General features: G+C 41.1%; 1 protein-coding gene across 2 annotated transcripts in view; it reads right to left on the bottom strand.

Annotated features, from left to right (window-relative positions):
* The window catches only part of RAB3C (RAB3C, member RAS oncogene family), a 132,458-nt gene extending 119,431 nt beyond the window's left edge, over positions 1-13,027 (bottom strand). The window contains exons 1-2 of one of the 2 annotated variants that reach the window (XM_072859506.1): positions 12,965-13,027; positions 3,090-3,317 (exon numbers count right to left, since the gene is read on the bottom strand). In XM_072859506.1, coding sequence (XP_072715607.1) covers positions 3,090-3,317; positions 12,965-12,988 — 252 coding nt within the window. In that variant the 5' untranslated portion in view covers positions 12,989-13,027. Of the gene's footprint in view, positions 1-3,089; positions 3,318-9,135; positions 9,145-12,964 lie in introns of those variants that run through there. The other variant, XM_072859507.1, reaches the window with a different exon arrangement.
* Positions 13,028-13,596: the final 569 nt, after the last annotated feature.

Raw genomic sequence — 13,596 nt, 5'->3', positions numbered from 1 at the left:
AAAAGACTTGCAGGGCATCCCAGTATGTAAGACAGCACCTACTCCAACCTGTTAATCCCTGCTAGTTCATCTGTGATAATCACACAGTGAATTTTATTAAGAAACAATGACTCTGCTTCCTTGACTGCCTATGCTGACTTTCAAACAAACTTGCACCCTTCACTGGTAAGCATATGAGAATCTTATTCTGAGGAAATCAGTGTTTTGAGCTCCAACATGCTTCAAGTTGAACACAACATATCATGCTGAAAGGGCTATTAAACATGAAATTCAAAGGTCTACCCAAGAAGAATATGTACAAAATTGTAACAGGACACATGTTGGATTAACTGTGTCTCTAGCTAGGGAATTTTAGTGACCTAATGCATTACTATTTACACATTTCTGCATCTTACTGCCAGGCAAGGACAGCAGAGCAGCAGCATTCTATGTACTTCTTCACTGCAGTACATGGCAAAGTAATTCAGTTCTGATCTTGTCATTCAGAACACATTTCAAAGTTGCACTTCCAGTTTCTTCTGACTATTCAAACCTGTGAGATTTTTCAGAATGTTTTATTTCATATATGCTGAATAACATTTATCACATCATGTCACCAAATACTTTGCCAGTGATTTTGAAGGAAGTGTTATAACCTCATGTGTGTTTCTACCCAGAATTAACATCAAATCACACTCACTATGATGCATTCAATTCTATATTTTATCTAATATAAATGGTCTTTCATAAATGCAGCTTGAAATGGGAGTGGATATTGCAGGAGTACTATTCATTTTAGAAAGACATTTGCATAATCAAAGAAAAGTAATAAAGTATAATATAATATAAACAGATGTTACATACACAGATGCTCCATATTAAGAACAATATGGCTGTTGATACAGCTTACTAGATGGGGTAACAGTGCTCTATTTCAGATTTCGTGCACTAGAATAGCTTTCTGAAATACTTAACTGATTTTATTTAAGGTCCCAGAGGTGCAACAGTCAACTGATTTACTAGCAAGCATAAATGCAACACAATGCTCTGATGCAGAATACTCCATCTAAAAAGTGCAAACAGCAATAGTGAGCTGTTGCAATTTGAGTAAATTTGGCAATGACAAGGCCTTTTAAGAACTGACATTAAAATTTTAATGGGAAAAAAAACCTAAACCAAGATGCAGTACTGGCTGGGGTAAAAAGCTTTAGCATGAAAGTAAGATCTGAAGTCCTGTCTCTAACCCTACGTCCTGGTAGAGACTTTAGGAAGGTCTCTTCCATGCTCTGAGCCTCTGTTCCCTCTTCCCTAAGGGACATGGAGCTCTTCTTTCACTCTTTCTTTCACTCATTTGAATTGCAAGTTTTTTCAGGCAAGGACTGTCAGAGGCCATTTGGACTCTGCATGTTACAGCCATGTAAAGAACAATAAAATGTCAATTTTGCTAGAATTGGAAATTTATTCCAGCTGGCAAGAATACAGCTTCTACATCCTCTCTATGCCATGCACAGCCCTGAACACATTTAGATTAATGGACTGCTTTGAGCCAAGCACATATTTGTAGTCTGCTGTGGAGAGGCATTATGAGAAATATACTGGTGTCAAACTAATCACATTAATACAACATCGTAAACTAACGTTGCTGTGTTTGCTAGGAGAGACATGAACAATAAAGTCTGTTGTAGAGGACTTGGTGATTAAAAAAAGACCTGTGTAAAGACTATAATGTGAACACAATTTTATTGCTCCATTATAAAAAAATAATAAGGTAATGTCAATGTGAATTACCATGTGATCTCCAACATTAAAGAACTACAATGAAACTAGCAAGTTATTGTAGTGAAAGTGTGCACATGACATACAGTTACCTAGTATGTAGCAGTGTTATACTCATGATAATAGCAAGAATCTAAGCTTAAAAAGGTAGAGAAGTTGAAAGGCAAAGAGTCTGTGTTCCAGTTCCCAGAGGGCACAGAACAGCAAATGATTTGAGATATCAAGGGCTGAAGCCTACCTAAAAAGGCAAGAACGAGATGTAGCCTAGGAAACTCTGGGAAATTCACCTTTGTGCCTTATTAAAAAGATACTCCATTTATCTGCTGTTCAAAACATGTTAGATGAACTGGTCGTATTTGATCCGAGGTTTCCTGAGATTTAATGGCTGCCCATCATTAAATGAATTTTTAGATTACTTGTATTCATGCACAAAACCAGAAAATCTTAGTTAATAAGGCTGTTACAAATATCTCACAAAGGAAGCATTGCTCAAAATCTTCAAGTACCCAAGGAAGATGGCAAAGACCTGAGGCTTTAACTCCAGGTCCCACATCGTTAAATGTTCTCCTATCACCCCCTTTCCTTTAAGTGAGTATCACGCTATGAACCAAGAATTAGAAGATGTAAGCATCATCGGCGGTCCTGCATAAATAAGTTTTAGCTATCCTTTCTTTCTGAGGAAAGTTTGCAGAAAAGAACATGTATTCCCTGGCATCACAGTTTCGTACATTTATCGTCCTTCTACCATCTCTAAGGTGTAGGCAAGGGACGAGGGTTTTTGTACACTTGGGCAACACAGCTGTTACAGTCTCTCTTTCCACATGTTTTCTTCCTCAGCAGAAGAAGGAAGATGTTTCAGGTGATCAAGATGACAAACATAACTAGCAAAGCAAAAAATTATGCCTTCTGTTATGTATCCACTCTCACAGATCCTACATGAATTTATAATTTTTGTGGGAGGAAACCAGATCCTAACTGGTATTTCAAGGTACTTTTTAATAACATGTATCACTTTCAATTGCCTATATATTGCACTGTTTTTTATACCTCACCGCACAGATATCAATATGCATCAACCTATGTTATTTCTTAATGGAATTTAATTCAGAATATATACTCTGCTGTACTTCAATACCTTAAAAATACTGTCTACACTCTATTATTCCAGACAGAAAAATGATGCAGGAAATAATTAACTGCGTTTTCATTACTATGCCATATATATATATACATATATAGGTTATGACTTTCAGTGCAAACCTACAGTATCTTAAATACTATCTATCAAACTGCTACAGCTTGCTTATTTCATAGAATTATTATTTTTGGCTTACCCAAATCTGTAGCTTAATTCTTTTTTCATTTTTGAAAACCGTTTTTACTTTGAAATCGATCCCAACCGTGCTTACAAATGCAGACGTAAAGGAATCATCAGCATATCGGAACAAAAAGGAGGTTTTCCCAACACTGCTGTTGCCGATAATGAGCAGTTTGAACATGTAATCAAAGTTCTGGTCAGATGTATCTTTCTGGCCATATCTGGAATCTTGAGCAGATGCCATCTGTAATTCAAAATAAAAAGAAATAGTTTATTGTCTCTTGTATCATATAAAACTGGAAACATTTAGATTTTATTGGAGTTTTTGATACCAGATATGAATTAACTCAAGAAGTTCACAGAGGTTTAATACTTTTTTATGATTCTTGTATCCATGGTAGTAGTTCCGGTTGCAAAACAGGATGTAAACATCACTGGTGACTGGTACCAAAAAAAATAATAATTCTAAAAATCCAGGACAGTTCTTGAGTATATCATTAAAAAGATCTACCTTCACAAAATGTGATGAATGAAATAGATGGTGAAAATATAGACAAATATACTTCACATGTACAAGAAGGAAATAAGAGATCAATGCTGCGTTATGACATAAGAGGTATATTCCCAAGCAAAAGCTTAATGTTTTACATCTGATAAAATTCTTGAACCATTTATTTTACTGTAAATATCTGCTGTCTTTTGTAATGCCTATAACTTCATACAAAGCATTTTGCCTTTACCAATTTTCAGTTAATGATACCATTAAATAGTGAGTTGAGTACATACCTCTGAAATAAGGTCTCGATTTTTTCTAGTTCTAGTCTATTCTATAGTTTTGGAATTTGCAATGTTAATGCAACATCATCACAAGTGGCAGTTGTCAAAGTTTTCAAATTTGAGTCCATAAAATACAGTTTCTAATCCATATAAAACACCTGAATAAGCAGAGATTAATGAATAATGCTAAGTAGCAAGCTTATTTTGCTCTAGGGACTTCAAATATCATGGGTTCCATTTATAAAAAAAAGTACACTTTTGGCTTTCAGGAGAGTTGCAGAGGTTAACTTGAAAACCTGACCAAAGTTCTACCTGAGACTCCCAAAAAACAGGTGGCAAAAATAAAGAACTTAGAACTGGGTAGTGTTTTACCTCATATGCTTTTTAAGAAAAAAACTCAAGCATTTTGGGAGCCTGGCAGGATTTTAAATTCTTGGAGTTTAGCAATACTAAGGGCAACTCTTTTGCACACTGATTTCAGACAGAAGGACAGATATCATATCCTAACATAAAGGTTTATGGAAAAGCAGCTCACGTCAAAGCTTTCTAAGTTAGACATCTTAGAGTGCATTTGGGCAATCAGAGAGGACAGCTGGAACCAGGGTGAGGGCTATACACTAACCCACCTTCTCAGCAGAATTTCAATTACTGCATAAATTTTCTGAGCTAATTCTGCTGTCTTATAGTACAAATAACAGTATGCCAGCTTCTCTGGGCTACTGAAAAGGCATATAGAAGTGGGGACAAAAAGTCCTGAAGGAGACAATGGAAATAGCAAGCTTTTGAGAGAAAATTCAGTGTAAGATTTATATTTCATAAATAATGCACTAGGGAATGTTTGATTTTGGAATTACCCTTTTATTTGGTAGTGACTAAAGTTCTTGATTAAATGTAGTCTTGGGTACCTATGTGCTTGCACCCTGAGTGTTTGCATTGGCCTTAATATTTATGCATTTCTTTCACAGGTATGCAACAAAGAAGTTTTAGAACAAAAACCTATTACCAAGCATATACATCACTAATCTTTCATCTTTCTGATTTCTATAGCAAAGGACAGAAACAAATCCTGTCCACTTTCACTGCTCTCCCTTATTGTAAAACTATTTGGAGATATTTTGCTTAGAACATGAGAAAAAGAAAATCAAATGCTGTTTATACCAGTCTAATCATAACTGGCTATAAAGTAGTAAAGAGTATGCTGATGTTGTATAAAGTTTGCAACAAGTCAATAAAGTCCAGCAGACAAAAGACTGTGCAGTGCTTGGGGATGCCAGTGTGTAACCTGTACACTTTCCCCAGCAGCCTGTTCTGCTGCCCTTCTGGCTCCTCTCCGTAACACAGCAGCTGAAACCAGTAGTTACCACTTCTAGCAAGAAGAAGAATAATTTTCTTTCTTATCTCTTAGGAAGCCTTCTATGTAGCTTCTTCAACCCGCTTAAGGTTTACAAAAAGGGGTTTTAGCTTTAATTTCATTTGCTGCCCTCAGTCCATTTGCTGCCACATAGTGCCTTACAATTCATCCCCGTGTACTTTAATGCCTAACACTTCAGAAACAGTATGATTCAGTCAGCAAAGGAATCAGGAGACCTGGATTCTAACAATAGCTTTGCTAAATCTTGTATATTATGTAGCCTTCCTGAGTAAGAACGTGCTTCCTGTGGATGGTTTTAAACACAGACTTTCCCCACAGAGAAATTTCAGTGCTCCTCTAAATTAATGTGGTTTTGTGCATTACCCATGCAATAGTTTCCCTAAAAGTTCTTAAAAAACAATAAAAAAATAAAACCCAGCACCTTCACTGTGCTTTGAACTTATGGATTCATTACTTGCAGTACCATAGGCAGAATTATGGGCAAGTTGAACACAGAATTGCAGCCAGCTTTTATTTCAGGGGTAGGAGTATGTCTGCCTATTACAGAATGCAGAAGGCATAGGAAAGGCATGGGAAAGGACTAATTTCTCCACCTCCCACCTGGGGAATCATGAGATGATTAGTGAGGTATTGATAATAATTCAAACTCTTTGGAGAGACTTACTTTAGCCTAGAGAACCAGTCTCCCTAGACTACCAATAGTGATCCTTTCTCGTGTCCAAAACCCAAATGAGTTTTAGAAAAGTAGTACTGCCTGCACTAGTCTGAAGAAACATCAAACTCAGTATGGGTGCTAAGACTTTGCCATTACTTCCCAAACTCACTCATTCTGTAGTAGCATAGAGACAGATTCTTCAGAGTATAATTCACATCAGCTACATCAGGCTCCTGCTCTAAATGATACTCTAGAGGAGTCTCTGTTTTTCTGCTGACTGTAAGGGAAACCTAGATGCTTGGTCCTCTTGAACTTTGTGAATATGCCTGCAGTGCTTCTCTTTCTTAAATGCAAGCTGCTGACTTCAAGTAAGTATGGGATGCACTGTAGCCCACTTCCCGATGTATTAATATATCAGTTGACTCCTAACAGGACTTGTCCCTACTATGGAGGCATTTGGCAAAGCAATGTGAAGAAGCCAGTGCTGATGTTATGTTCCTCCTTTGGAAACAATGCTGGACATAATCACCAGGAATGCCATGTTCAGACCTGTAATTAAATACTACATACATGGACAAGAACCAAATAAACATGCCAACCTCACTAATGTTATGACACTCTGTTTCCAAGAAAGCAAAACTCTTACCTTTATTTTGACAAAGTTATCTTCTCAAATGATTAAATGGATATATCAAAAAAGCACCACTTTCAGCAAAACACATTGAGTTTTCTCTTCAGTAAGACTTTATCGTTATTTAGTAAAATTGAAGACAGAATGCACAAGGCTATTTTCATTATCATATTGCATACTTGCTTTTTTGTAGAGTGAGTCCCTATTCAGATGTTAGCACCCTATCAGGATGTTAGCACTAAAGGTAGTCTCAGGCCACCTCAGACTCAGGACAGATTTGAGAGTCCACTGGGAAATCTAAGCTCAAGACAACAATCAGAAGACCTATAGTCAGGAGGTCTCACGTGCCTGTTCCTTATCAAAACTGGGAGAAGGTACATCCCCAGCTTGAATGTGGTCCAAGGGCAAAAAAGGATGGCTTTGTATGCTTCCCTGCTTACACCTTAAATGTGGATTATTTATGGGCATAGGCAAGTTTAATCATTAAGCAGAATTTTCTGTATTAGACGCAGGTACTTTTCAAGTCTCATGTTCAGCTGTTTCCTTGATCCCAAAAGAACAGGTTAAAACAGGGCAGGGTTGAGAACAAGTGTCTGAAAAAGTATGTGTTTACCTGCCACCTTCATGATAATAACAAAACACTTGGCTATGTTACTCTTTATGACCTCAGAGGACCTCATTCTTTGACAGAATTAATTTGAACAGCTTCCTCACTTAGGCAGAGCAGCATGCCATGACTTCCCTGGCCTGCACATCACTTCAGTTTGCACTTATATATGCAACCCACTCTGGATGCCTAATGGAGGATGAATTGCCCCTGGAAAATATGATGCAAAAGGCAAGAAAAGCTGCGATTGAAAATACTGAGGTTCATTGCTTTGTGCCTTTCACAAATACATTGTTTTATTTTAAAAACTATAACAGGCATGTTTCAAAGGAAAAGATCAATAGTAAGCCCAGGGAAAATGCCTTTTTTCTATCTAAAGTAAGGCCAGATAGACACTGAATAGCTAATTTACAGTTGTTTCAAAAAGCAACACTCCTTTTGTATATACAGTGTAGAAATATATGCATTTCCTTTGCTTTCTAAAACTGTCTTTAATAATTATTTTAGTAAAAAGACAGCTCCCTGCACATGCAGCTTTTTGTGAGGTGATCTTTTTGCTTTTTGTAAAATATAAGTAGTCAAAAACAATCAATGGATATTGAAACCATGAAATACAATGGGAAAATTCAATGTTTGTAGTTCACCGGACTGTACGTAGGATGCACCGCAAGTGCGTGTCTTTAATGTGCACATCAAATGTCAAAATGTTACCCAGATCCTTATATATAAGAACATTACAACAATACAACCCAGTCATGAAGAAATAAATTATTTTCTGGGTGAAATACCAGACCAATAATCTAGAGATTGGATTTTATTCCTAACTCTCTCAGTTAGGTATCCTATGACTTTTGTTTTCTATATCTTGGGCAAGCTGCTTAACCTCCCTTACTTTTGGTGTGCTCTCAGCAAATATATCAGTATCCACAGATGCAGACCACAGCCAATTCTCACAAACCCTAATTTTTAACTGACCAATTAATAAGATTTAACAGAGTTCAGTGGACAATGCACCAGACACTTATTTGGAATTTACGGATTGCCAGCCATCTGCAGAGCACAGCTTGTGAACCAATGTACTTGGCAGCATCAGAAGAAGCTTATCTGCTTCAAGGTATTATGAGGTTAGATTCATGAATATGTGTAAGCATAACATAACCCAGTCTCAAAGGTGTAGTAAGAAATGCAAAATTGTATTATAAGCGGCACACTGAAACGCCAAGTTGGGGAATATCGGTGAGATACAGAGAAGTGAGAGCCTAAAACATTTTAAAGAAGCTCTACGAGATTCATATCAGCAGACGTAGCATGAATGTGGCCACAGTGCTGGCAGCTGCCCAGGACAGCAGAACACAAGGTGCAATAAAGAACGGTTCTGGCAAGGCTCTAGCACATGGATTCTGGTGAATCTACTTGTAGTGAGCTAGGGCATCATCCCTCATTTGTCTTTCTTTAACCTAAGTTTACCTTCTCCATGAACAGGGTAGCTTAAGAAACATATTTCCAATTCGCACTCTAGGTAGTATGGCAAAATCCCTTTCTCCAAATAGTGGCAAAACCAGAGATAAAGTCCTAAGTGAGTTAGCCTAACACAGGGTGTCAAGAAGCCACCAGAACAGTGCAGCTCTGAAAAGAAAAAATACAAGCTGTGTTAGGCCAGGTACTCCAGTAGAAATAAATTTGGATTTACTAGGGGGTAGGAAAGAGAATGAAGACGAGACAGCTACAGCCCTCTGCCATTTGCCCTATTTAGTGCAGCACTCAGGGTCATGAGACTAGCAAAGACTGTGCAGCTTCTTAATTGCCAGAGCAGCTGCATCAGGCCAAGAGACAAAGTGAAATACTAATGCCACTCTCTAAGGCACTGGTGAGATGCTGTTAGTAACAATTCTGGTCAAGCATGTTTATGAAAGCTGAGTTCAAACTGGAAAGTACAGAAAAAGGTTATTAGGAAGACCAGAAGAATGAAGAGCTTATTTTATGAGATAAATCTAAAAAATAAAAAGAGTAAGCAAAACACGAGCTTGTTTCTCCAGATAGTAATCTGGAGTGAACACAGGGAATGAGAACTATTCAGATTTATGTATACTAGAGCAGACACTGGCCATCAAGAAGGCAGTATAAACTAGCCCTGAGCACCTCTGAGCTGGAGATTAGAGTATCTAACCAGCAAGGGAACGAGCTTCCACACTACACTTCCAAAAAGGAGTAGTGACAGAAAGAGGACTACTGACTCCAAATGCAGCTTGATCAGTTAACAAAAAGGTGTATGTAACTTGCTTGGTAGACTCAGCGGCTTGGCAGCCTCTTCTGCTCCAGTGCTTCTAATTTGAACCAAGACTGACATACCTAATAATTTTGCAGAGAGACTGGAGATGAATTGGCATGCTAACTCCTATGTCTAATAGCTTTGATTTGTTTTTTTTCATCATAATTTTATAATAACCTCTTAAATATCTGGAAGCAGCCTTTTTGCTTGCTATTGCCCTTCTCCATTGTGTTTGGATGTGTCCGTTATAAACCTATTGTGTCTGGGTATAACCATTGCCAGTGACAACAGGATATGAAAAGCTAAGATGAAAATGTTCTCATTTATTTCCTTGACAAAGCAGATTATTCACAGATTATTTCCCACTTCCTAGTTTTCCCTCACCTCTATGGCCTCAGTCACCTTTGAAACACTCTGATACCCTGGCAAGTGAAATAAAGGGTCTCTAGAGATCTAGCATTTCCTACAAACTGCCACCATTAATGCCATATGCTCTGATAAACACTAAGACCAGGTTATCAAACTACATTCCTGCTTTTTTATTTTTTGCAAAGTGCAGGTATGTGGAAAATTTGCATGCTACAATCAGATAAGGAGTGAAACTTGAAGCAAGTGAATCACTCTACGAATCACTGAGAATTTTCCATTGAATCTTCACTTTTGAAAGTACCACGAAAGCCTTAGGGGAAACTACTGAGAGATACACAGACATTTCAACTAATTCAGACCAATTCTTAAAAGAACATGCAGAAACCATACAGACTTCTATGTTTCACAGAAAAGAGAGTTCATTGCTTTTGACTTCTAAACCAAAGCCCTCTCCATGGCCATAAGCACTACTAAGATTTATAACTGTTATTTGAAAACATGGCTAGAAAAATGAAAAGTAGTCATAAAGTCTGACCCAGATCCAATTATATCCAGCAGATGACAATAGCAAACTTTTATATTAGGTAACTCCTTCTCTGGAAGGACTGTTTGGGGTCCCTTTCTGGTAACTGTTGGCCCTTCTTGTCTACAGAGAAATGGCATGAGCTTGAAACGGAAACAAAGAATTCATAAATATAGAAAGACGGTGCCACTGCACAGGCCCTTTTTCTCATCCTGATAAAATATTTTAACTTTTTAGTTTTCTTTTTAATTATTGCTTGATGGAAATGGAAAAAAATGCTTACACTCTCCTCTGCATTGTTTTTGTCATGATCAAAAGACATACACTTGATGACTCTTTCTATTGCTCTACAATTCAGAGATGGTAGCTCTGTAATAGATTGTTCCATAAATTTGTTGTGTGCAAAGAAGCAACTACATTTATTTCAGGTAGCTAAAAGAGATAAATCAAGCAATTAGTTCAGCCAGTCTGACAGTCAAAACACATTTGAACAAGGACCAACAATACTGGCCTAATGTTGGAAAATGAAAGGACTCTTAAGAAGAAGAATCCACAATAGAATATTGTTTTACTGGAATCTTTAATAAGAATAATATTTGAGTATGCTGGGAATAGTGTAAGTAGAAGAATGAAAAAACACATGCAGAAACTACAAGTGAAAATCAAGCCTCATCTGCCAGACTGCATTTTCACATCTTGGAAAAATCCAGATGCTTGTGATTATAATTTTGGATGAGATATGCTTAAAAATAGACACTGTTTGACCATCTCACCAGCCTTGAAAAAGTGGAATTTGTAGGGTTTTTTTATAGCTCTCTGCTGTCTCTTTTTATACTAAGGCTGTGATTTCTGCTGACTTTTATTAAATTATGTTTAACAATAATTCCGTTTGTACTGACAATCATATAAAAAAACCCAAGAAGCTGTTCTCTGATATGTGTCAGCTATGTATTTATTTTTATATCTGGACTTTCCTTTCTTTAGATTTTATTTTAATGTCATACTACCACTTTGTTTCCACAACTATTTAACAACATCAGTGAATTCAATACCTGTCAAAATGTTAAATGCAATAGTGACCAATTTGCAGTTGTCATCCTTTACTAGCGAAATTTGCTTTGAATGAAATGTTCTCCAAAGCCAATACATACTAAACATGGCTTCAGTATCTCAATAAGCATGTGCAAATAAGTGGCAAATGCCACACAAACATTTCCAACACATGTATGTAGCATGCAGAACTAGGCATTTTAAACAGCATCCTAATTACTTCTGTTTTCCAATCAGAAAACTGAAAGACATTCTTACTGATGAATGGCTTATTTCTAGTGCACCTCTTTGGTTGAAAGGTTTCAGCATGTGACATCCGAGCAATTGCTCTGCAAAAGATTTATGAGATTATCAGTCTCTGTCCAAAGTCAAGCAAACCCAACTCCATATCACTGTAACTTAAGATTTCAGACTTCTTTTCGAGCATGCATATTGAAGCAGATGCAGATCTTCCCTTCAGGCTGAAATTCTATTACTGCCAGAGTAGATACCCAGCATGAAAAACATTAACTAACAGAGCTGCACTTCATAACTTAAATCACAGCAGACTGCAAAAGTGTTCTTTGCATTGTATAAAATCAGCGGGATTGATTGTTACCAATCCACTGTTAACATGACCGACCTATCGAAAAAACAGTCATGTGTTTGAGTGTTTAGTCTGGGGCCTCCGGAGCTCCTGCATGAGATTATAAAATAGGTGCTAATTAAACTGAAGTACAGCTCACCAGCATAGACTGTTTTGAATCAACAACATAGAAACTGCTAAAAACTCTGCATAATGTAACTTGGATCTGTATAGCATCTGTTTCTCCAGTGCTAAGGGGCATTAGATTTCTCCATATATAAAAACTACTGAAAAGTGGCCACCTCTTTGCTACCCCCATTTCTAGCCATGAGCCATCTCTCCCTGGTGGGGATGGATAACTGCTCCTTGAACAAACAGGTGGAGATGTCGTGCCAGCTTCCTGCGCATCCAGGCAGGACCTCATTACATCTCATCACCTAACGACTTACATCCATTCACTCCCAGGGGAGCTGCGACCAATGCTCATAGGGCAGTATCTGTAAAAGACCATTCGGTTTGCCCAAATGAGACCCAAAACTCACGTGTGGCCACGGTGGTGGGGTGGTGGCCACCGCAGGGCCGTGCCCCCCAGCCTCCCACTCCGGCTGCCCCCCGGCCCGGGGACCCGCGCTGCGCAGGGCACGGGGGGGCCCCACGGCACCCCTGTGCCGCGACGGGCTGCGGTCGCCCCCCGCCACTGAGATCACCCTCTCACAGGGACACGACCCCCCAGGCCCCATCGCACACACCCTGGGCCCCTCACGCATCTCGACCCCCCTCGCACACACCCCGGGCCCCCTCACACACCCCGAGGCCCCTCACGCACCCCGGCCCCCCTCACACACATCCCGGCCCCTCACACACTCCCCGGGCCCCTCACACACCCCGGGCCCCCTCACACAAGGGGCGTCCTCACCCCCTCCCTGCTCACAGCCCCCGGCCACCAGCGGGAGAGCCCGGCGCGGCGGCCTCGCCACGCCGCTGCAGGGCGCAGGGGCTCCTGCCTCCTCCCGCCAGCGCCCGGCTCCCGGCCGCACTGCGCCCGCCGCCCCCGCTCCAGCCCGGGGACGGACCTGCATGGGCGCTTCGTGCCTCATCGCCGGGCGCGGCCCGCCGCTCGCTCCGCTGCCGCTCGCCGCTCGCTCGCGCACGCCAACACCGCCGCCGCCGCCCGCCCGGGCTCTGCCGACAAACCCGCGTCGCGATCAGCACCGGAGCTGTCCCCGCTCCTCCCCCGGCACCGCCCCTCCCTCCCGCGCACCCCCGGGAGCTGTAGTCCCCCCGCCCCGCTCCCCGGCGCCCGCCGCCGGCAGGGCGGGGAGGGAGGACTACAGCTCCCGGGATGCTCTGCGCCCGGGGGCCCGCCGCCGCGGAGGACGGCGCGGGCGGAGGCGGTGCAGCCCGGGCGGCGGCGGGGCGAGCGCGGCGCTTTGCAAACTCCTCTCGGGGCCGCCGAGAGGCGGTGGGGCCGCGGAAGGCTAGGCAGCTCGGGGCGCGCTGGCGGGGGTCGCGGCGTGGTTTGCCCGCGCCGAGGCGGAAAGCAGGGACGGAGCTAGCGGAGCCGGGCCCCGCCGGCTCGGCGGATGCACTGCCTTCCGCGGGCCCACCGGTCCAGCCCGAGCGCCGGGCAGCCGCGGAGGAGCAGCGCCGGGCCGGGGAAGCGAGCGGTGGCGGGCACTGCAGGCAGCGGCTCTCGCGTGGGCTG

The sequence above is a fragment of the Ciconia boyciana genome, chromosome 4 (assembly GCF_034638445.1).
Source record: "Ciconia boyciana chromosome 4, ASM3463844v1, whole genome shotgun sequence".
Lineage (NCBI taxonomy): Eukaryota > Metazoa > Chordata > Aves > Ciconiiformes > Ciconiidae > Ciconia > Ciconia boyciana.
Note: the sequence above shows the minus strand (reverse complement) of the source record. Positions and strands in the feature narration are given on the sequence as shown.